At 60.0% G+C, this 23,838-nt stretch overlaps 1 protein-coding gene across 4 annotated transcripts in view; it reads left to right on the plus strand.

Annotated features, from left to right (window-relative positions):
- The first annotated feature begins 5,041 nt into the window (after positions 1–5,041).
- OBSL1 (obscurin like cytoskeletal adaptor 1) overlaps positions 5,042–23,838 on the plus strand; it is a 67,794-nt gene continuing 48,997 nt past the window's right edge. For 2 of the 4 annotated variants that reach the window (XM_048868644.2, XM_075117663.1), the window contains exons 1-8: positions 5,042–5,388; positions 6,122–6,234; positions 8,111–9,240; positions 16,951–17,220; positions 17,622–17,882; positions 20,377–20,682; positions 21,099–21,374; positions 22,326–22,601. In XM_048868644.2, coding sequence (XP_048724601.2) covers positions 8,184–9,240; positions 16,951–17,220; positions 17,622–17,882; positions 20,377–20,682; positions 21,099–21,374; positions 22,326–22,601 — 2,446 coding nt within the window. In that variant the 5' untranslated portion in view covers positions 5,042–5,388; positions 6,122–6,234; positions 8,111–8,183. Of the gene's footprint in view, positions 5,389–6,121; positions 6,341–8,110; positions 9,241–16,950; positions 17,221–17,621; positions 17,883–20,376; positions 20,683–21,098; positions 21,375–22,325; positions 22,602–23,838 lie in introns of all 4 variants that reach the window. The other 2 variants (XM_075117662.1, XM_075117661.1) reach the window with 2 other exon arrangements.

Below are 23,838 nucleotides of genomic sequence, written 5' to 3' on the forward strand. Positions count from 1 at the left end.
AGCTGGCTCTGGGGGGGCATGGTGCTGAGCCAGGCCGCGTGCTGGGACTGGGGCCGCGGTGCTGTGCCAGGCTGGGCTGAGCTGGCTCTGGGGGGGCATGGTACTGAGCCAGGCCGCGTGCTGGGACTGGGGCCGCGGTGCTGTGCCAGGCTGGGCTGAGCTGGCTCTGGGGGGGCATGGTGCTGAGCCAGGCCGCGTGCTAGGACTGGGGCCGCGGTGCTGTGCCAGGCTGGGCTGAGCTGGCTCTGGGGGGGCATGGTGCTGAGCCAGGCCGCGTGCTGGGACTGAGGGTGCGGTGCTGTGCCAGGCTGGGCTGGGACTGAGGGTGCGGTGCTGAGCCAGGCTGGGCTGAGCTGGCTCTGGGGCGGCGCAGGGCTGAGCCAGGCCGCGTGCTGCGACTGGGGGCTTGGTGCTGAGCCAGGCCGGGCTAGGACTGAGGGTGTGGTGATGTGCCAGGCTGGGCTGAGCTGGCTCTGGGGGGGCGCAGGGCTGAGCCAAGCCGGGCTGGGACTGGGGGCGCAGTGCTGTGCCAGGCCGGGTGCCGGGACTAGGGGCGTGGGGCTGTGACAGTCCAGGCCAAGCTGGGTCCGGGGGCACGGTGCTGAGTCAGGCCAGGCCGTGACTGGGGGCGTGGGGCTGTGCCAGCCTGGGCCAAGCTGGGTTTCGGGGGTGTGGTGCTGTGCCGGGCTGAGCTGGGTCTGGGGGCGTGGGGCTGTGCCAGGCTGGGCTGGGTCTGGGGGGCGCGGTGCTGTGCCAGGCTGGGCTGGGTCTGGGGGGCGCGGTGCTGTGCCAGGCCGGGACGGGCTGGGTCTGGGGGGCGCGGTGCTGTGCCAGGCCGGGACGGGACTGGAGGCACGGTGCTGTTCCCGTGGCTTCACTTGATATTGGAAAGGCCTCTGCTTCCTTCCTGCACATTCTGCCTTCAGCTGCTGCAGCCTGGCGTCTCTCATGCCCCATGTTCCTGCCCCCACATCCCTGTGCCCCATCCCACCCCTGCTGCACTCTAGTGTCTCCTGCACTGCACGTCCCTGTCCCCGACATCCCTGCCCCCCTTCCCACCCCTTCCTGCAGCCTGGCCTCTCCCGCACCCCAGTCTCTGTGCCCCACGTCCCTGTGCCCCATCCCACCCCTTCCTGCAGCCTGGCCTCTCCCGTACCCCACGTCCCTGCACCCCCATCCCACCCTCTGCTGCAGCCTGGCCTCTCCTGCACCCCAGTCTCTGTGCCCCATGTCCCTGTGCCCCATCCCACCCCTTCCTGCAGCCTGGCCTCTCCCGCACCCCATGTCCCTGCACCCCCATCCCACCCCCTGCTGCAGCCTGGCCTCTCCCGCACCCCATGTCCCTGCACCCCCATCCCACCCCCTGCTGCAGCCTGGCCTCTCCCACACCCCAGTCTCTGTGCCCCATGTCCCTGTGCCCCATCCCACCCCCTGCTGCAGCCTGGCCTCTCCCGCACCACAGTCTCTGTGCCCCACGTCCCTGCCCCCCATCCCACCCCCTGCTGCAGCCTGGCCTCTCCCGCACTCCAGTCTCTGTGCCCCATGTCCCTGTGCCCCATCCCACCCCTTCCTGCAGCCTGGCCTCTCCCGCACCCCATGTCCCTGCACCCCCATCCCACCCCCTGCTGCAGCCTGGCCTCTCCCGCACCCCATGTCCCTGCACCCCCATCCCACCCCCTGCTGCAGCCTGGCCTCTCCCACACCCCAGTCTCTGTGCCCCATGTCCCTGTGCCCCATCCCACCCCCTGCTGCAGCCTGGCCTCTCCCGCACCACAGTCTCTGTGCCCCACGTCCCTGCCCCCCATCCCACCCCCTGCTGCAGCCTGGCCTCTCCCACACCCCAGTCTCTGTGCCCCATGTCCCTGTGCCCCATCCCACCCCCTGCTGCAGCCTGGCCTCTCCCGCACTCCAGTCTCTGTGCCCCATGTCCCTGTGCCCCATCCCACCCCCTGCTGCAGCCTGGCCTCTCCCGCACTCCAGTCTCTGTGCCCCATGTCCCTGTGCCCCATCCCACCACCGCTGCAACCTGGCATCTCCCACGCCCCTGCCCCCCCCATCTCTATGCCCCCTCTCATCCCCTGCTGCAGCCTGGCCTTTCCTGCCCCCCACGTCCCTGCCCCCCATCCCACCTCCGCTGCAGCCTGGCCTCTCCCACACCCCATGTCCCTGCACCCCCATCCCACCCCCTGCTGCAGCCTGGCCTCTCCCGCACCCCAGTCTCTGTGCCCCACGTCCCTGTGCCCCATCCCACCCCTTCCTGCAGCCTGGCCTCTCCCGTACCCCATGTCCCTGCACCCCCATCCCACCCCCTGCTGCAGCCTGGCCTCTCCCGCACCCCAGTCTCTGTGCCCCATGTCCCTGTGCCCCATCCCACCCCTTCCTGCAGCCTGGCCTCTCCCGCACCCCATGTCCCTGCACCCCCATCCCACCCCCTGCTGCAGCCTGGCCTCTCCCGCACCCCAGTCTCTGTGCCCCACGTCCCTGCCCCCCATCCCACCCCCTGCTGCAGCCTGGCCTCTCCTGCACCTCAGTCTCTGTGCCCCATGTCCCTGTGCCCCATCCCACCACCGCTGCAACCTGGCATCTCCCACGCCCCTGCCCCCCCATCTCTATGCCCCCTCTCATCCCCTGCTGCAGCCTGGCCTTTCCTGCCCCCCACGTCCCTGCCCCCCATCCCACCCCCGCTGCAGCCTGGCCTCTCCCACACCCCATGTCCCTGCACCCCCATCCCACCCCCTGCTGCAGCCTGGCCTCTCCCGTACCCCATGTCCCTGCACCCCCATTCCACCCCCTGCTGCAGCCTGGCCTCTCCCACACCCTAGTCTCTGTGCCCCATGTCCCTGTGCCCCATCCCACCACCGCTGCAATCTGGCATCTCCCGCGCCCCTGCCCCCCACATCTCTGTGCCCTCTCTCATCCCCTGCTGCAGCCTGGCCTTTCCCGCCCCCCATGTCCCTGCCCCCCACATCCCTGCACCCCATCCCACCCCCGCTGCAGCCTGGCCTCTCCCATACCCCATGTCCCTGTGCCCCACATTCCTGCGCCCCATCCCACCCCCTGCTGCAGCCTGGTCTCTCCCACATCCCACATCCCTGCCACCCACATCCCTGCACTCCATCCCACCCCAGCTGCATTCCATTGTCCCCTGCCTCCCCATCTTCCACCTTCATGCAGGATTCAGCCCCCAGCTATAGGCTGGCATCCCCTGCACCCCATTCTGTTGGATCATATTAAAGAAGTTCTGTATTAAAATCACAAATAAGTTTGATTCCCCATAGTTTATATTCCAGGGTATTACTAATTAAGAGGTCTCTTGGCTTTTGGTGCTGTTTCTCTCCCTCTATGTGTGAAACTTGCAAGCTGCTAATTGTGTTAGTACATTCTAAGACAGAGTCTGGTCTCAAAGCAATTCTTTGTAACAACAACTACTCACACAGAGAGAGACTCAAAGCAATACTCGGTAACAACAGGTTTCATAGCAAATTTGTTAGTCTCTAAGGTGTCACAAGTACTCCTTTTCTTTCTGTAACAACAGAAACAGCAGCCAGAGATTCCCCACCCTTTTGTTGTATTCATCTTGCTTTGTTAACTCCAAGGAGAGACTGCTGAATTGGAATTAATTTGCAAACTGGATACAATTAACTTAGGCTTGAATAGAGACTGGGAGTGGATGTGTCATTACATAAAGTAAAACTATTTCCCCATGTTTATTCCCCCACCCCCCACTGCTCCTTGGACGTTCCTGTTAACTGCTGGAAATGGCCCACCTTGATTATCACTACAAAAGGTTTTCTCCCCCCCCCCCCCCCCTGCTCTCCTGCTGGTAATAGCTCATCTTAAGTGATCACTCTCCTTACAGTGTGTACGGTAACACCCATTGTTTCATGTTCTCTGTGTATATAAATCTCCTCACTGTATTTCCCACTGAATGCATCCGATGAAGTGAGCTGTAGCTCACGAAAGCTCATGCTCAAATAAATTGGTTAGTCTCTAAGGTGCCACAAGTCCTCCTTTTCTTTTTGCGAATACAGACTAACACGGCTGCTACTCTGAAACCTGTGTTAACAATAGTGATTATAATAGAGATAGAGGATGTATGCGGATGGATGCTTGGTGTGGATAACAACTGAATGATCAGGGAGGTGCCAGCCTAAGAATCCAGTGTCCATCGGCTGAAGAAGGCGTCAAGTGGAAATAACCGGAGAACCCCCGGAGGGCAGACTGGAATCCACCCAACAGCCTCAAGAATGGGAGAACCAAAGAACAAGATAACATCTGGCAGCATGGAGCCGTCAGGAATGTGTCATCTGCTGATGGATTCAGCAACAGCACGATGAAGCCATTCCCACAGACTGGCATAGGAAGAGATTTCTATAAAAATGGACTCTGGAAAGTGAGAACTTTGGGGTCTGATTCTGCAAATCAACTTCCAGGAGCGTCAGATGAGCATCTGACAAGGCCCTGCTCCCGCCTCATGTCCAGGCCACCTGGCCAGTGGCTTGGCATGAGCAACTCTAAGGCTGGTAACTATGATAACAACCTTGCAGAACCTGTGTGTGTGTGTGTGTGTGTGTGTGTATGAATGAATGTGTGAATAAATATGAAATTGAATGGAATGTTATAGCTATAACTAACTGCTTACTAGGATTCTTTCTGTCGTCACAATAAATGTGGCATTTTGCCTTTTCCCCTTTAATAAGATCCTGCTGGTTTTTATTTTATTGGTATAACAACTCCCGGCTTCCTGGCTGCTTGCTAGCAGGGAGCTGCTGGCCTCTGGTCACTGAGCACCCTGTCTAGTGTGTGCAGCGTGGTGTCACCGGAGGCCGTGCTGACACCCAAGGGTCCTGAGCAGGGTCTGTCCTGGGCGGTGCTGAGCTGTGTGCCCCGAGGCGAGCAGCAGGGCAGGGCCTGGCTGGGGCCGAGGGCTGCACTCCTGCTGGGGCGCTATAGATAGCTGGCCCTGCCCAGCCCCGCGTTATCAGCCCTGCGTGTCATCGGAGGGTATTTTTGGGGACAGCAGCTGCAGGCATTTGTAACATTTGGTCCCTACATGTTGACACCCTGGAGCTGTGCCGGCAGAGGTAGTGGGAGCAGGGTGACGGACGTGGGGACAGGGAAGCAGTGGAGCAAGGTGCGTGTGTGCCCGGAGGAGGTGCCAGGGCACAGCTGGGCTGGCGTGCAGGTGTGGGGCGCATTGACAGGACAACGAGGAGCAGAGTTGGACGGACAGATGGAGCGTGTGTGACCGACGGAGCAGCAGCGTTGCACGGACGGACGGACGGGGAAGAGGCTCTCCGAGCAGGGAGGGCTTGCGGGCTCGTGGGTTGAGCCTACCTGAGGCAAAGGTGGTTCCGGCCCCGCTGGCCTGGTTCTGTGCCTGGCACCGTAAGTATCTCGGCCGCCTACTCTGCCAGCCGCAAGGAACCCGCGAGGAATTCGCAGGCCTCGTGGGGGATGCCCCTCCCCAGGTTCCCATGATGGATGTGGGGTGAGGGTCTAGGTCAGGGCACGGGGGCCCATGGGTCTTAGCCCTGCATGAGGGGCTATGTGCAGGGCCGCCCTATGGAGTCTGAGAGCAGCAGAGGGGCCCGTTGGAGCTGGGTCCCAGGTTCACCCAGTGTGATCCTGACACCAGTCACAATTTACTGCCTGGCAGCCATGGGGGAACCTCTGCACCTCCTCCTCCCAGCGGGAGCCCTCCATGCTGCAGCCCAGGAGGGGCTGTGTCTGCCCTCCCCCACACCGGAGCCCTGCCTGCCCCAGTGCCAGTGGGAGGGGGGGGCCTGCCTGCCCCTCTCCCCATTGGAGCCCTGCCTGCCCCAGTGCCGGGGGGGGGGGGGGGAGGCTGCCTGCCCCTCTCCCCGTTGGAGCCCTGCCTGCCCCAGTGCTGGGGGGGGGGGCTGCCTGCCCCAGTGCCAGCGGGGGGGGGCTGCCTGCCCCAGTGCCGGGGGGAAGGGCTGCCTGCCCCAGTGCCAGCGGGGGGGGGGGGGGGGAGGCTGCCTGCCCCTCTCCCCGTTGGAGCCCTGCCTGCCCCAGTGCCGGGGGGAGCTGCCTGTTCTTCCCACCGGAGGGGTTAATTCTGCTGCCCACTCACAGTGTGACCCCCTCTCCCCTGCAGGCCGCTCAGCCGCCCGGTGCCGCTCTGTCCCCGGGGCCCACGGGGGGATCGGGCACCTGGTCTGCCAGTCCGGCTTCAGGGAGTGTCGCCCCAGGTGCCTCCTCGGTGGGCCGGTAAGTGGAGTGGGCCCATCTGGCAGGGAGATCAGGCTGCCCATGGCCACCTCCCGCCAGCCTGGATTCTGCTGCCCGGAGTGACAGCCCCTTATCAGCCCCTCGGGTGAGCCAGGCCAGATGCTGCAGGAATGCAGCCCCACCCCATATGATCTTGCAGGAATGGAGGGGAAGGAGCCAGTGGTTCCCTGCCCTATTGCATCGCTGCCCCTTTGTCCCCATCACCCCCTCTGCCGCACACCCCCACAGGGAGCTGCCTCAGCCCCCTCCCTCCTCTGCCCCACAAATCCAGCAGGGACCTGCCTCTGCCCCAAAACTCCCCTCTGCCCCCTCTGCCCCACACAACCACAGGGAGCTGCCTCAGCCCCACACCCAGCAGGGAGCTGCCTCTGCCCCTCAGCCCCTCTGCCCCACACCCAGCATGGAGGTGCCTTTGCCCGTTACCTGCTCTGCCCCACCCAAGAAGGGAGCTTCTCTGCTCCCCTCTGCCCCACAGGCCCAGGAAGGGGGGTCTCTGCCCCTCCTGCCTCTCTGCCCCACAGGCCCAGGAGGGCTTCTCTGTCCCGCTGTCTCCTGTGGGGGAGGGAAGGCCGGGGCCTGGTGGTATTTGTTTCATTTCAGCGCTGGGCTGGTGACGGGGGCTCCAGCCTGGCTTTGCCGGGGACCCAGGGCAGACGAGTCGGGGCAGGTTGGCTCTGGGCTCCCCAAGGGCCGAGACTGCCAGTGAAGGGGGCTGGCTCGTGCCATAGTGCTGGGATCTGGACACCTGTGCCACAGGACCTTGGATGGGCTCCCCCTCCTCCCCCTGCTGCATCCCACCCCTGAATCAAGTCACATGCGGGAAGGAGGCCACCAAACGGGAGCCCGAGGAAAAACATTGGTCGCTGCCAACCGGCCGGACTGGGACTGGTGCCCTCGAGGGGACAGGCTCAGGGCACCATTCCCCACCCCCAAAGCCAGCCAGTACCCTGCCTGGGGGCCAGATCAGAGCGGTTGTCCCCGAGAGGGGGTCCTGTGTCCCACTCCCCACTCCTTGAGCCAGCCTGGCATCAGCGGATTTGCCTGCATGTCGGTTTCCGGCTGAGCTGGCTTTCAGCAGTGACGCAGTCTTGGGGCAGCAGAGCCCTGTGAGGCCCAGGAGGGTAGAGGCAGGCTCTGGGTGCCAGGTTTAGGACCTGCAGGGCACAGGAGACCTAGGGGGCCTTTGGGAGAGGGGGAGAGACGATGGATGTGTCATTGCACAGGCTCCTGGGGCGTCCCTGCCACCGCCTGGGCCAGGCCTGTCCGAGCCACCACAGGGCTACCTGGCTTGGTGCCCGAGGCCGGCACTGGCTGATAAGAGCCCCGGCAGTGTGGACCGGTTGTGTTCGCGCCATCAGGGGATCCAGGAAGTGAGTGGAGTCTCCCGGGGGTGAGGGCCCAGCGAGACCGAAATAACTGTCTAACAATAGGCTCGAGCTGGCGGCCTGCAGGGAAACCTGATGCACTGGGGTGGAATCCAGGGGGCTGGGGACTAAACATGTCCAGGGCCCACCTGTCTGCGGGCGACCGCTGTCTTTTGGCCGAAGGACTCGGCACAAGATTCTTCTGAACTTCCAACTCCCAAAGGTCTGGGCAGCTGCTTTGCTTGGCCAGGGGCCTGCACCCCACATGGCCCTGGGCTGAGGGGTCCAGGGGGCTCTGCTTTGAAAGAGGCAGGCCACAGGGCTGCTTCTCCATTGGGCTGACCCTGCCGTGGCCTTGCTGAGGGGAGGCTGGCTCCCTGAGGGAGTGCCATGAGGCCCTCTCTCCATACAGTGGAATTCCTCTGCTTGCCCCATAGCCTTCTCCCGCAGCTGAGTTGGAATCCGAGCGCTCTGTCTGTCTGTCCCTCCAGGTGTCTGGGCCCAGCTGCTGTCTTGGCTGAGCCCCTGGTGTGGGTCCCCGCAGTGCCCCAGCTGAGTCCTGAGATGGATGTGTTTGGCGGGGCCCCCCGGTTCCTTGCCTACCCCCGCACTTTCACAGTGCAGAGTGGTGCCGATGCCATCCTGAAGTGCCAGATCGCGGGCGACCCACGCCCCAGCATCATCTGGGAGAAGGACAAATCCCCGATCGCGCTGCTGGGCCGCTTCCAGGTTGAGGCCGAGGGGAATGTGTACAGCCTGTCGATTTCCCAGGTGACCCCAGAGGACAGCGGGCAGTATATCTGCAAGGCCAAGAACACCATCGGGGAGACCTACGCTGCTGCCACACTCAAGGTGGAGGTGGGGGAGCTGCAGCAGGAGGGAGACCCTGAGGATGTGCCTCCCGCCTTTCTGAGCAAGCCCCAGTCCTGGCAGGTCTGCAGGGGGGAGGATGTGGTGTTCACCTGCAGGGTCTCGGGGCAGCCTTGCCCTATCCTGCAGTGGGAGAAGGATGGGCGCCAGCTGTCGGATCTCTTTGAGAGCAGCCATTTCTCCGTGGGGAGGGAGCCGGAAGACTGGCATTTCCTGAAGATCTTTAGCGCCCGGCCCCCGGATGGAGGGGTCTATGTGTGCCGGGCACAGAACCGCTCAGGGGAAGCCCTGGCAGCAGCTGTACTCCTGGTTGACCCCATGGCTCGTGGGCTGCCAGACGGCCCCTTCCTGGGCTCCCCCAGGAACTGCTGGCCCCTGAGCCATTTCAGTAAGCAGCCGGATCAGCACGGTGACAGGAGACACTGCCATGGGCAGCTCTCCGCGCCCTGGCCGGCCCGGTCCAATGGTGAGGTGCCTCCCAGCGCACCCAAAGCCAAGGCGTTTGCTGTGAGCGAGGGGAAGCACGCCAAGTTCCGGTGCCGCGTGACGGGCAAGCCGAAGCCCGAGATCGTGTGGAAGAAGGACGGGAAGGTCGTTGCGCCAGACAGGAGGCACCTGGTCTATGAGGACAGGGAAGGCTTCTTCATCCTGAAAGTGCTGTACTGCAAGGCCCGGGACCAGGGGCTGTACATCTGCACCGCCTCCAACACGGCTGGCCAGACCCTCAGTGCGGTGCAGCTCCATGTGAGAGGTAGGGCCCTGTGGGGGGTGCAGAGATGCAGGGGCCTTGCCCACAGCGGGCGAGCGGGGGTCAGAGCAGGCTGCTGCTGTCCAATGGCATTAGCCCGGGTCTATGGAGGGGCAAGCCTGACTCGCTCGCGCTGGTTCCCTGATGGGCTGGGGCTACCCAGGGGGGCTGGATCAGGAGGAAGCGAAAACGGGATCCTGATTTGCCAATGGAACAATTTGCAGAGAAGCCAGGGCTCTGGGGCTGTAGGGTTGGCCCTGGTGGTCTGGACTAGGTGGTGGTGGGAGTGGTGGGATCAGGATCGGGACCATGGTCCGCATGGGGACAGGCTCTGGGAGGCCCCGTCAGTGGGCCAGGCCCACAAGGGGTCTCGCTCCTCCTCCAGGGGAAGCCACGCGGCTTCACCGTCTCCTGGGGCTGGCCCCATGGGCCTATCCCCCCCCCCCCCCCCCCCCGCCCCCGAGAGCTCCGAGCAGCAAGTCTCACGGAGACAGACCCAGAGGGAGACTTGTACCATCTTGGGGGGCAGCACCAAGCGTCTGCAGGGACATGCAGGCAGTGTGGGCCGACAGCTGGGTTAGTCACCTGGACCCTGCACAGGGAGCCCTTGGGGAGCCCAGAGTCCAAAGGCCCGTCCCTCTGACTGTGTCCCAGGCCAGGTGCACTGACTGCTGCCTGCAGCCCACACTTAACTCTCCCCTCCCCCCAGCCCTTTGTTCCGAGCTGGGGGATGCTGGGAGAGGCGGGGAGTCCAGATCTCTCTGGGTAATTGTCACAGAGTCCCCGGGCGATGCTCTGGATCTGCTCCCCATGAAGCCAGTCAGGACTCTGGGGAACTCTCCTCTCGGGGAGCAGCCTGTCTGCAGGACACACAGCTCCCCCGGCCTCCCCCTTCCTGGGTCTGACCTCGGAGCATTCAGCCTCCTCTGCCCCTCCTTGCGCTTCCCACAGCCAGTCCGTCCAGGCGGGGTCCTGGGGGGGCCAGAGGGTCCTGCCCCCCAACTCCGCAGTCAGACGGGACTCTCAGCCAGCCAGGAAAACAGAAGGTTTATTAGCCGACAGGAACATGGTCTAACACAGAGCTTGTAGGTGCAGAGAACCGGACCGCTCAGCTGGGTCCATTTTGGGGCCAGTGAGCCAGACAACCCTGTCTGCATTTCACTCCTCATCCCCAGCCAGCCCCAAACTGAAACTCTCTCCCGCCCCTCCTCCTCTGGGCTTTGTCCCTTTCCCAGGCCAGGTGGTCACCTGATTCCTTTGTTCTCCAACCCTTTAGCTCTCACCTTGCAGGGGGGAAGGGCTAGGCCATCGGTGGCCAGGAAACAGGGTGTCGGCCATTGTCTGTGTCCAGACCCCTGCACACACCTGCCCTCTAGGGTTCTGCAATGATCATACACCCTTATCCCACCACCTAGATACTTAAGAACTGACTAGGGGAAACTGAGGCACCCCCACACTATTCAGAGGAAACATTAAGAACAGTCCTGCTTCATCACAGTCATTGGTTGCTAGGGGTCCATGTCTGGGCAGTTGGATTTGCCACTATTTTCTCAAGAAGAAAAGGAGTACTTGTGGCACCTTAGCGACTAACCAATTTATTTGAGCATGAGCTTTCGTGAGCTACAGCTCACTTCATCGGATGCATAAAGTGGAAAATGCAGCAGACTTTATATACACACAGAGAATATGAAACAATACCTCCTCCCACCCCACTGTCCTGCTGGTAATAGCTTATCTAAAGTGATCATCAAGTTGGGCCATTTCCAGCACAAATCCAGGTTTTCTCACCCTCCACCCCCCCCCCCCACAAATTCACTCTCCTGCTGGTGATAGCCCATCCAAAGTGACAACTCTCTACACAATGTGCATGATAATCAAGTTGGGCCATTTCCTGCACAAATCCAGGTTCTCTCACCCCCCTCCCTAAAACCACACACACAAACTCACTATCCTGCTGGTAATAGCTCATCCAAAGTGACCACTCTCCCTACAATGTGCATGATAATCAAGGTGGGCCATTTCCAGCACAAATCCAGGTTTTCTCACATCCCCCCCACCCCCATACACACACAAACTCACTCTCCTGCTGGTAATAGCTTATCCAAACTGACCACTCTCCAAGTTTAAATCCAAGTTAAACCAGAACATCTGGGGGTGGGGTAGGAAAAAACAAGGGGAAATAGGCTACCTTGCATAATGACTTAGCCACTCCCAGTCTCTATTTAAGCCTAAATTAATAGTATCCAATTTGCAAATGAATTCCAATTCAGCAGTTTCTCGCTGGAGTCTGGATTTGAAGTTTTTTTGTTTTAAGATAGCAACCTTCATGTCTGTGATTGCGTGACCAGAGAGATTGAAGTGTTCTCCGACTGGTTTATGAATGTTATAATTCTTGACATCTGATTTGTGTCCATTTATTCTTTTACGTAGAGACTGTCCAGTTTGACCAATGTACATGGCAGAGGGGCATTGCTGGCCCATGATGGCATATATCAATTGGTGGATGTGCAGGTGAACGAGCCTCTGATAGTGTGGCTGATGTGATTAGGCCCTGTGATGGTGTCCCCTGAATAGATATGTGGGCACAGTTGGCAAAGGGCTTTGTTGCAAGGATTGGTCCCTGGGTTAGTGGTTCTGTTGTGTGGTATGTGGTTGTTGGTGAGTATTTGCTTCAGGTTGTGGGGCTGTCTGTAGGCAAGGACTGGCCTGTCTCCCAAGATTTGTGAGAGTGTTGGGTCATCCTTTAGGATAGGTTGTAGATCCTTAATAATGCGTTGGAGGGGTCTAATAAACAATGGTCACATAAACACCACCCTATACCGGAAACCTACTGACTGCTATTCCTACCTACATGCCTCCAGCTTTCACTCTGACCACGCCACGCGCTCCATCGTCTACAGCCAAGCTCTGCGATACAACCGCATTTGCTCCAACCCCTCAGACAGAGACAAACACCTTCAAGATCTCTGTCAAGCTTTCTTACAACTACAATACCCACCTGCGGAAGTGAAGAAACAGATTGATAGAGCCAGAAGAGTTCCCAGAAGTTACCTACTACAGGACAGGCCTAACAAAGAAAATAACAGAACGCCACTAGTCGTCACCTTCAGCCCCAACTAAAACCCCTCCAATGCATTATTAAGGATCTACAACCTATCCTAAAGGATGACCCAACACTCTCACAAATCTTGGGAGACAGGCCAGTCCTTGCCTACAGACAGCCCCCCAACCTGAAGCAAATACTCACCAACAACCACATACCACACAACAGAACCACTAATCCAGGAACTTATCCTTGCAACAAAGCCCGTTGCCAACTGTGCCCACATATCTATTCAGGGGACACCATCACAGGGCCTAATAACATCAGCCACACTATCAGAGGCTCGTCCACCTGCACATCCACCAATGTGATATATGCCATCATGTGCCAGCGATGCCCCTCTGCCATTTACATTGGTCAAACTGGACAGTCTCTATGTAAAAGAATAAATGGACACAAATCAGATGTCAAGAATTCTAACATTCATAAACCAGTCGGAGAACACTTCAATCTCTCTGGTCACGCAATCACAGACATGAAGGTCGCTATCTTAAAACAAAAAAACTTCAAATCCAGACTCCAGCGAGAAACTGCTGAATTGGAATTCATTTGCAAATTGGATACTATTAATTTAGGCTTAAATAGAGACTGGGAGAGGCTAAGTCATTATGCAAGGTAGCCTATTTCCCCTTGTTTTTTCCTACCCCCCCCCACCCAAGACGTTCTGGTTAAACTTGGATTTAAACTTGGAGAGTGGTTAGTTTGGACGAGCTATTGCCAGCAGGAGAGTGAGTTTGTGTGTGTGTGTGTGTGTGTGTCCTGGAAAAAAAAAGGGGGGGGGGTGAGAAAGCCTGGATTTGTGCTGGACATGGCCCACCTTGATTACCATGCACATTGTAGGGAGAGTGGTCACTTTGGATGAGCTATTACCAGCAGGAGAGTGAGTTTGTGTGTGTGGTTTTTGGAGGGGGGTGGGGGGGTGAGAAAACCTGGATTTGTGCTGGAAATGGCCCAACTTGATGATCACTTTAGATAAGCTATTACCAGCAGGACAGTGGGGTGGGAGGAGGTATTGTTTCATGATCTCTCTGTGTATATAATGTCTTCTGCAGTTTCCACGGTATGCATCCGATGAAGTGAGCTGTAGCTCACAAAAGCTCATGCTCAAATAAATTGGTTAATCTCTAAGGTGCCACAAGTACTCCTTTTCTTTTTGCGAATACAGACTAACACGGCTGTTACTCTGAAACCTGTCCTTATTTTCTCAAGAGCTTCAGTGATATGGGACTTAAGGGCCCAGACATCTGGGAGCCCTTCACACCTGTGTTAGCCTGCCCAGAGAGTGAACAGGCCTTTCTATCCCTGAGGTAACTACAGCACATGGGGAAACTGAGGCACACCTATGCTCAATGAAAATATTACAGCCAATTCCCCCTTTATCACAGTGGTGTTTCTGGTTAGGACATTGCAAGGCAGAAGGGTGGGCTTGGGGACGCAGAAGCCTGTTTGGTGGGTTGGGAGGGGGGTCTCCAGTTCCAGCGTAAAAGGGCACGGGAAGGGGAGGCTCTTGCACCAGTCACCAGCCCTAGGACATAGGCTGGGACACCACGATGACCTAAGACTGCTCTGGCCAGCCCAGGCCTGGTGGCAGATTCATGGATCAGGGCCTGTCTCTCTGGCTGTCCCGCCTTCACCCCAGCTTGGTGGTGCTGCTATCTGGGCTTGGAGGCTCAAGCGAGAAGAGACACAGGGGAGCAGGACAGAAGGGTCCTGGTGGCACGGACTCTCAGGACTTGTGCTCTCTCTTGGCTCCATATGGTCCTTGGGAGGAATCCCCTTCAGGGCGACAGCCCTTCTCGGGGGGTCCTCTCTCTTTCAGGGGTTAAGCCCCTCCGCCTCCCGGCACCACACCTCTCTGAGCCTCCAGCACGCCTGTCTCTGCCGTGGGCCCCCTCAGGGAGTCCCCTTGCTCTGGACCCCCAGGGCCTCCACCCCCAGAGGGAATGCCCCCTGGGGAATAATGTCCCCCGCACTCCCCACTGCCACCCTGATCTCTAGAAACAGGACGTTTATTAAGTGTCTGAATCCAGCACAGGAAACTCTCCAGGCCTCAGGCCTGGCCTCCCTCAGCACAGCACATCCAAGCCTCCCCTGCACCTAGGAGGGCTCTGGCTGCTCTCTCCCCAGTCCAGCCACCCCCCTCCTTCCAGCCGATATCATCTCCCCCAACAGCTCCTCCCCTGTCCATTGTCTTCAGTCCCAGGTAAACAGGTCACCTGGGCTCCTCTCTTCCACCCCTGGCTGAAACTGGCTGGTCAGGTCACAGGGGTCCTGTTTTTGCAGCCCATTGTCGTCCCACTGGCCAGAACCGGCTGACTGCAAAGCTGGGGTGGGCCTCCTGGTCACCAGTCACTTTGTCCCCAGTCTCCAGGCAGTTATCCATGGTCCAGGCTGCTAGGTGAGATCACACATGGTCGTCTGCAACAACACCCCCTGCCACCCCCTGGTTATACATGCAGCACACAGGGAAACTGAGGCACAAACAGGGTCCATGCAAAACACTAAGAACATCTCCCACTTCATCACACCTGGCCATGTATCCTTTCTGGCACTGAGCCAGGAGCCAGGTTGGGTGGGAGGGGGTTGATGTATTTGGGGGGGGGGGGGGGGGCTGTGAGCTGTTAGTGACAATCTCCCAGGGAAGTGCTGAGTGGGTTTGGCCCTGAGTGCGTGAGGCTGGGAGCCAAGCGTCTGTGCTGGAAGTGTTTCCCTCCCTCCCTGCCCAGCATGTGCTGAGCCCCCAAGAAGGCAGCCAGGAACAGGGGGCGACTCACTCCTCGGCGGGCCCCAAGGGAGGGTGCTCGAGGCTGTGAGGGGGAGACTGTGGGTGGTGGATGCTGCACCCAGGGGGAACATGCTGAGCTCCCCTGAAAGTCGGCCCTTGGTGAGGCCTGGGGGGAGTTATGCTTGTGAAGGCCAAGGAGGCAAACCTGGGCGGGGGGTGTGTGTGGGGCCTTCGTGTCTCTGGGGCGTGAGAGCGAGTGATTGGCCGGGGCCCACCCACCAGCCCTGGAGCACCCCCGGAGTCGGCGCCTATGCCTGCTTGCCAGCGCCGGAGATGAAGGGAGCTCAAGGCACAGGGCTGGCCTCCGGGGGACATTGGCTCCTCCCACGGAATCCCCCTGTCCCCGCTTCCGCTTCGTTATGGCTCCCGAATCCCAATAGGCATTAACGGAACTGCTGCAACCTTGCTTTACTGCCCAGCTAACAGTCACGCCTTCCCGTACGCCCAGCGGGCGTGCCCCAGCCAGCCCTGGCTCCCTCCTGGGGAGAGGCTGCCTCTGCGCCCACCCCACGTCTGCGCCCACCCTGTGTCTGCGCCCACCCCACGGCTTTCAGCTCCTAATGAGGGGCAGTGACACCCGCGCTTTGCCACAGCCCCAGATGCCACCTCCCTCACCCCACCCACTGTCCAGGGGCTGGCGACACGTAAACCGCGACGGGAGAGGGTCTCCCACTGACAGCGACCTAGCGCTGTCTACTCCAGAGCTGAGGTCGGGAGAACTGGTGCACGCTGGCGGTGTGGATTTTTCAGACCCCTGGGAGATGATTTCTACTGATCTCATTTCCCGGTGTAGACCCGGCCTTACACGTGCGTCACATGTGTGTTGCTGGAGCAGTTGGGGTTCCCAGTGGGGCTCGGGGCCCCGTTGTGCTGGGTGTCGCCCAGACAGGCAGTGACACGGCAGCTGCCATGAAGGCATTGGCAGGATGGGCTGGTTTGGGCCTCCCTTGAACTATGCCTGTATGGTTTGTATTCGCATCATCAGGTTCGAAGGGACCGCAAGGGTCAGGTAGGATGGCCCCCTGCCGCGATGCAGGATTTGCTGGGTCTAACCCAGCCCAGACAGACAGCTACCCAGCCTCCACGGAAGGCGCTTCCCCGCGACTCTGGGGGATCCATTTCCTAGGCACAGTGTCTGTCACTCTGCACTGGGGCTTGGAAAGTGTGATGCTAATCAAGCCCCAGAGACACCCTGGCCTGCCCAGCGGTGTGCAGGGGCCTGCCCGGTGGGGCCCAGCCCTTTGGAGGCTGAGAGGGGCCCAGGGAGTTTGGAGCAGCGGTGTCTCTGCAGGGGGGCCGGTGACAGCATGAAGAGCTGACAGCAGGGGGCTGAGCGCTGAAGGGACCAAGTGCCACCCCCGTGTCGCCTGCCACCTCTCAAAATAACCCACTGGGAATGGAGAGCTGCCCCCTCCCTGGAACAGACGGCTCTGGGCAGGGGCTGGGCCAGCCTGACTCCTGAGCTGGGCCCCAGGGGACCGGACAGGCCTGCACGGGAAGGAGAATGAAGGGTGGGGGCCCAGGACCCCTGCTTGCTGGCCCAGTGAGGGGTCTGCGCTCAGTCACGGGGCAGGAGGTGGCCTCATGGACTGGCCCTCGCCTGGTTGCAGAAGCGGGGTTTAGCTGGCTCACTCTTTCCATGTCTTTTCGAAGTTGCCCCCTGATGGTTGCCCAATGGGCTGGGTGCGTTGTGGGGCTTTTGCCTTCCTCTGACGCAGCTCTTGTGGGACCTGGGCTTGCTGTGGTGGTGGCCCCGTCCAGGCTGGGCCCGTCCTGGGCCCCACGTGCTCTCTGCAGTTCCTGTCTCTCTCTTGCTTGGCACCAGAGCACCAGGTGCGGTTCCAGATGCAGCTGGAGGATGTGGAGGTGCAGGAGTGTGAGGACGCCGTGCTGGAGTGCAAGGTGCCCCTGGAAACCATCCCCACCTCCTGGTACCTGGAGGACAAGCAGCTGCAGTCAAGCCACAAGTATGTGATTGAGGAGCAGGGCCTGGTGCGACGCCTGACCATCCGTGATGCCCGCACTGACGACGACGGCATCTACCTCTGCGAGATGAAGGACAAAGGGCGCAGCATTGCTGAGGTCTCAGTCAGAGGTGAGAGGGATGGGCCTGGGGTGCACGGAGCCTGAGCAGAGGGACATGGAGACCGTCTTCCCTGTGCCACTTGCTGCTGCAGCCCCCTGCCCTGCCTGGTCCTGCTTCTCACTGCCCTGTCCCTGTCCGGTCCTGGCTTTCCCCTGCCCTGTCCCTGCCACCAACCAGCCAACGCCTGCCCCAGCTGCCCAACCTGCCCCATAGTACTCTGCCTCGGCTCCCAGCCTGTCCATTCCTGCCCCCTTTCTTTGCCTCAAGCCAGCCCCATTCCTGACACCCCCCTTTCCTGCTCCTGCACCCTCGGGCCCTAGGCTCCCCATGTCCCTCCCAGCTCCGCAGCCCCAGGGTCCCGAGCTGCCCGCTCGGATGTGACTCTGGGCCTTTCCTGGACACTCTCCCAGGGGCGATCGTGAAGCGGCTCCCACGAAAGCTGGACGTCATGGAGGGGGAGAATGCTGCCTTCTGTGTGGAGACCCGGGAGGCTGTGGAGGGAATCTGCTGGAGCCGGAACGGGCTGGAGCTGCGGGAGACACCGTGCACCGTGCTGAAGAGCTTTGGCAAAACCCACCTGCTGGTCCTGGTGCATGTGACACGGGAGGACGCTGGGGTCATCTCCTTCAGCGTGGGGGAGTCGCAGACGTCAGCCCAGCTCCGCGTCAAATGTGAGAGCCCCACCAGGGGGGTGGCACTTCTCTGGAGCATGGAGCCCATCGATCTGTGGATCAGGGTCCCCCTGCTCTGGGGCTGGATTGGAGCCAGCGTCCCCTAGAGGGGAAAGGCCCAGTACCCCATTAGGGACCTCTGGGCTTTTCGCCTTCCTCTGGAGCTTGGGCTGTGGCTCACCTGCTGGGATCATCTGGGCACCTCTCCCTAATCAGGTCCCTGCCACTGTGGGGCTTGGGTTGTTGGCGGCCCCTCAGTCTCTCCTGTTTGCTGCCTGTGGCCACAGCTCCGTCTCCTGAGGGTCAAAACGCTTGAGTCTAACTCAAATCTTTGGGTTTAATATAGGGGTAGCTGGGTAAAAATGACGGGCCTGTGATAAGTGATCTGGTCCCTTCTGGCCTTAGACCCAGTGACATCTGTGAAACTAGCGTGATGCTCCCAGCGGTGATGCATGAGCATGAACACCAACCTCAGGGCGGATGGGTACAAACCAGGGCACAAACCCCATGTTGGCTGTGAGCTCTAAACTTGGATTTCACCAACCTCCTGTGCCTAGTGCAAACTCCTCAGGCACTTTACCAGCCTTAACATGTAGTCACAGACAGTCCCCTTGGTACGCCGATCTGTCCCGTTACTGGGCGAGCCTAGCTCTGTGACAGGCGGCCTCTTATGCCAAGGATCACAGCAATATTCAGGTTACTCCCAGTCCCAAAGGACCAGTCATTTACCCCAGGTAACTTGTGCTTTAGGTCTCACACTGAAGACGATGCTTGTAGCCAGTCCTATAGTAACTATATGAGGGTTTATTAAGTAGAAAAAGGAAATGAGTTGTTTATGAGGCTAAACCAGGTGAACATAGATACACAAATGACTTACAGGCTTAGGTTTCAAAAGGTGATGTAAGTTTCTATAATCAGCCAGCTCTATGTGTAGCTTTGGGGCTAACCCAGGCTAAGTAGCTGGGGATCTCTTGCTTATGCTTAGAAACACCTTGATCCCCAGAGTCCAAGCAGCACAGAGATACCTAGTTCCTTTGATTTGGGGTCCCCCCACTCCTGCCAACTGCAGACTCAGCTGATGGGAGACGTCCACTCACACAACTCATCGTCACAGGGAGAAAAGCAGCATTTTGCTGACGGTTTCTCACTCCACATGTAGGGAGTTTCCAGTTGCAAGAGCCACCCCTAGCCTGTCCGGTACTGCCAGGTCTCCTCTTTCAGGAGGGACAGAACAATTTCTGTAAGCGAGGCGCTCGCTCACTAATGTGTCTCTCCTGCATGGTGATTCACACGGTTTCAGAGGCTCACAATACGCCCGCTCCAATAGTGCAGGGCAATATTGAATACAGCTAGTGCAGGGGAGATTAACGCAGGCAGCAGCTGATAAGCCTTCACGAGTGCGAACACTTCCTTGTAATGCTGATCCCTGTTTTACCACTATTACCCCACAAGTGAGCCAGACAGATCGCAGCTCTCTATAGGTCAGTGTCCAGCTGAGAGATGGGGACCTGAGCATGAGTTGGCACCTGGCCTGGCAGCGTCACACCTATAGCCAACAGCCAGATTGGAGCTGGTGATCCCTAGCGCAGCATGGCCCTGTGTCACGGTTCCTGAGTTATCTGCACTTCTGGCCCCTTCGTGGCCTTCTTGAGGGCACCCCACTCCAGCCTCTAGCCGGCACTTTTCTCTGGGCTGAGTTCTGCACCTCCCTTCTGCTAGATGCGGGCCTTCGGCTGCAGAACCCTGCAATGTATGGTGATTCTGTCCGCAGGTCTGACTTCAGCTCAGCACTGGCAGTCTGGGGTTAACCAGGGACCAGCCAGCACTCATGAAAGCAAGTGCTGTTTATTCAGAACAAAAGCATAAAACAATAAACAGCTGCTAATGCAGGTCTGTTTTGCCCAGCGTCCTTCATCTGCCACATGCAAACCCTGCTAGGCCTAGACTACTTCAGCTCCTTTCCACAAGGCCTGGCCCCCTGGTCCCAGTTTCGTGTCAGTTCCTGGATCGAGTGCGGGTGACGTTTCTCTCTGTCGGGGATGGTGGGGGGTCACTCGATACACTTGAGAGCTCTTTATTTCCCTGGCCTCGTGACCCAAGGTCAAACCAATCTATGCAATGTCCCCAGCATGGCTTTCACAGCCGTGTTACCGGCACGAGGGATTTGTACTGGTGATTTTAGTTCCTACTTGAAACATCTTAGCACACTAGCCGTAAGACACACAGATCATTTTTATAAAGCTGATGCAGGAGTATTTTAATAGTCCATGTGTCCAGAGCAGTGTATCCGTCCCCTGGAGCTGGATTGGAGCCGGTGCCCCCAGAGGGGAAGGCGTTGTATCCCATTCCCGGTCCCCTGACGCCAGGCGGCCCCTGCACTGGGGGTCGGGGCTGGCAGCCCCCAGAGGGGAAGGCCCCGTGTCTCAGCTGGTTGTTTACCTGCTCGGTCGACATCTCAGAGCAGGGAGCTAACCAGATGTGGGGTTTGTGTTAGGTGCAAAGCGTGTTCCCCCGAGCGCGCCCGTGGCCGCCGAGATGAGCATGGACCGCAGCAATGCTGCCCTCCTGACGTGGTGCCCCGGGCCTGATGTGCGCAGGAGCCCCCCCAGCAGCTACGTCCTGGAGCGGCAGGAGGCTAGCACGGCCGAGTGGGTGCAGTACCTTACCACGGACCTGGCCAGCACGGTGGAGGTGCTCGGGGATAGCGTGCCTGCCGAGGCAGACTATTGCTTCCGCATCTGTGCCGTCAACAAGTACGGGAGGAGCAGGCCCGTGGAATTCCCTGGCTCTGTGCACCTTGGTACGTACCACAGCCCTCTGGGGCCTGTTCCCTTCCTGAGCTTGCTCCCTCCAGGCTCTGCTCCTGCCTGAGCCCTGCCAGACACGGCTGGATGCCAGGATCCTGGGAATTACAGCCTGCTTTGGCTTGTGCAGAGCACTGATTGACTGAGTCCAGTGCTGGTCCAGTGACCCCTTCTTCCCAACACAGAATGGGACGGGGCCATGGCGCAGGCCCACCAGCTGAAGGGCACTTGCCCTGGGGAGCTGGCCCATGGCTGACGGGCAGCCCCTGGTTCTGCACCCAGCGTGCTAGTGGCCAGCTCAGAGGGGTGAATGGGTAACGTGGCCCATGGCCAGGGGCTGAAGGGCAGGGGGGCCGGAGCTCTGCTCGAGGTGTTGCCCATCTCTGGCTGAGGATCCTGCACTGTGCTCTAGTCCCTGTAGCCTGCGTGCGGAGAGCCCTGAAGGACGTGCAGGTGCAGGTGGGCCAGGATGCCCAGTTCTCCCTGGAGCTCTCAGCCTCCGTGGCGGGGAACTGGTTCCTGAATGGGGCAAAGCTGCAGGAGGAAGAGGAAGGCCAGAGCTACTGCATAAAGCGCAGCGGGACCGAGCACTCCCTGCTGCTCCGCAGTGTGCGGCTGGAGGAGAGCGGGGCCGAGGTCACATTTGTGTCCAGCGGCGTGCGGGACTCTGCCACTCTGCGGGTGCAAGGTAAGTGCTCTCCTGCTGCGGATCAGCCCCCAAACCGGGGGGGGGGGGGCAGGGGGCACTATATCCAGGCTCCAGACCACCCTCCTGGGATATCAGCTGAGATCACTGAGCTGAGGGGATGAACCAGGCAGCATGAACACAAGAGTTACAACAAGGGCCTGCCCTTCCCACACACCTGTCCTCCCAGCAGCTCAGAGTCCTTGGCAAAGGCCAAATAATCCTCCCAGCCCGTGGGAGGTGGGGGAGGGACAGGCAGGCACCACTTCATCCAGCAATATAATGCAGCCCCCTCTGGCCTGGGTGGTGGCAGCTGCTTTGGGGACATTTGGCTAGGGTGCTAATCCTTCTTTCACTGCAGCCTCTTCAGCACCCAGAGGCATCTGACATAGCTCCTGTTGCTTCCCTGGCCTGCGAGAGCTCTCTCCCTCCCCGCAGAGAGCATGCTGCTTGCTCAGGCCCAGGGCATCTCCCTGCGCTGAGCCCACAGGAGGGTTCGGCCAGGGAGAGGCTGTGCTGGGCTCCCTGGGGTGGCAGCAGGTTCTCACCTGCCCTGCTGGGGCTGGGAGCAATCTGCCCTGGGCTCCAGTGTGAAGGTGCAGCCTTGTGAGACACAAGCGAGCTCTGTTTCTGCAGCAAGCTGTGCTCTGGGGTGGGGGTGGAGCATTGCATGCTGGGTGCTGCAATCTCCAGGGGCTACACTGCTGACCGATGCACGGGAGAGCGGCTCCTGGCCATCTGGCAGCCTGGCCTGCGGTGGGATGGGCTGAGCAGCAGGAAGCTGGCCTGCGTGGGATGCCAGGCAGCATGCACTGTCTTGCAGAGCCCAATCCCATAGACCAATCTGCATGGGGTCTACCCCGGGGCCTGCTGGGACCCGGGGCATTGTCCTGGCTGCCCTGTGAGAGCAAGGACTCGCCTCCATTCTCTGCTCATTCACGGTGACTCTTTCAGCCCCGCAGGTGCGCATCGCCCCGGTGCCTGAGGCCCATCGCCTCCGGGAGCTCCTGGCAGGGCTGCCCTTGCTCCTGGAGTGTGAGGTCTCCACGCCCGACGCCCCTGTGCGGTGGCTCAAGGACGGGGAGGCTGTGCCCTCGGACGACGTCGTCACCCTGCAGGCAGAGGGCTGCGCCAGGAGGCTGTGTATCCGCTCTGCCCGCCCCTCGGATGCCGGGACATACACGTGTGATGCGGGCGAAGATGCGCTGAGCTTCACAGTGACCGTGACTGGTGAGCTGGGGACTGGCCCTCAGGAGCCCTGCAGCCCCGCCCCTCCTGCAGGTTACTTGCAGGCGTGGGCTCAGGGCATTACAGCTGGAGACGTCCCATCACATCCCAGCAGGACCACGGCAGATGTGTGGCCCTGAGACTCCTTTCTCCCCTCCTGCCCCATCCACCCCCACTCAGCCTCTCTTCCTCACTGCTTCTCCCCCAGAGACCTGCCTTCTCTGGCCTTCACAGGCTCCTCTGGCCACTGAAATCAAATCCTCTGGAGCTGCCACGGCCGGATTCTGTCCCTTGCCCCAGGGGAGGCCTATGGCCATGTGAGCCCCAGGGGCTCTGCCACCCTGCTGGGTGGTAAGCAGAGGCCAAGTGACCGGCAGCTGCGCCCTGTGAATCACTGCTGCCTGCTCGCGGAGTGAGGGAGCTGTGGCTGTGCCCACGGGGGATGATCTCCCAAGGCTGCCGGCTGCTGGCAGCGCACGGTCTCCACGCTGGGCTGCAGGCGAGTGACTTACCCACCCCTCCTTGTTACCCGGAGTGCCCAGTTCCTTGTCTGGACACCTGCAGTGCACCTCCGGTTACTGGCTTCACCTCCCTTCAGCACTGGCCCCTCATCGCAAAGCACTTCGGGTCTGTTTCCCGTGCAAAGAAAACCAAACCAAGCTCTGCAGCAGTGAGTCTCAAACCATGGGTCACTGACTGGGGCTCGTGCTCCATGGCTGTGAGTAGCAGCGTAGCTGTTCCCGCTCAGGCTGCAGCTGGGCTCTGAACCCCGGCCCCCTGCCAGGTTTCAGAGCCTAGCTTGAGCCCAAGCGGGAATGTGTACACTGCTTCTTTTAGCCCCATCACGTGAGTCCCGCAAGCCAGGTGACCCAGGCTCTGAGACCTCCTGCCAAGGGGTTTTTTTGCACTGTAGATGTGCTGTAAGATTACGTCTACACTGCAAAGAAAAAACCCACAGCTGGCCTGTGCTAGCTGACTCAGACAGTGAGGCTCGGGCATCCGGGGCTGTTTCCTTATGGTGTAGACTTCCCGGCTCGGGCTGCAGCCGAAGCTCTGGAATCCTCCTACCTCACAGGGTCCTAGATCCTGGGCTCCAGGCCGAGCCGGGAAATCTACACTGCAGTGAAACAGCCCCTTAGCCTGAACCCCGCTGCCCAAGGCAGGTGGCCTGGGCCAGCCATGGGTGTCTAATTGCAGTGTAGACATACCCTTAGTCATGTCTATAATAAAACCAAACAGA

The sequence above is a fragment of the Caretta caretta genome, chromosome 11, assembly GCF_965140235.1.
Source record: "Caretta caretta isolate rCarCar2 chromosome 11, rCarCar1.hap1, whole genome shotgun sequence".
In the NCBI taxonomy this organism is placed as follows: domain Eukaryota; kingdom Metazoa; phylum Chordata; order Testudines; family Cheloniidae; genus Caretta; species Caretta caretta.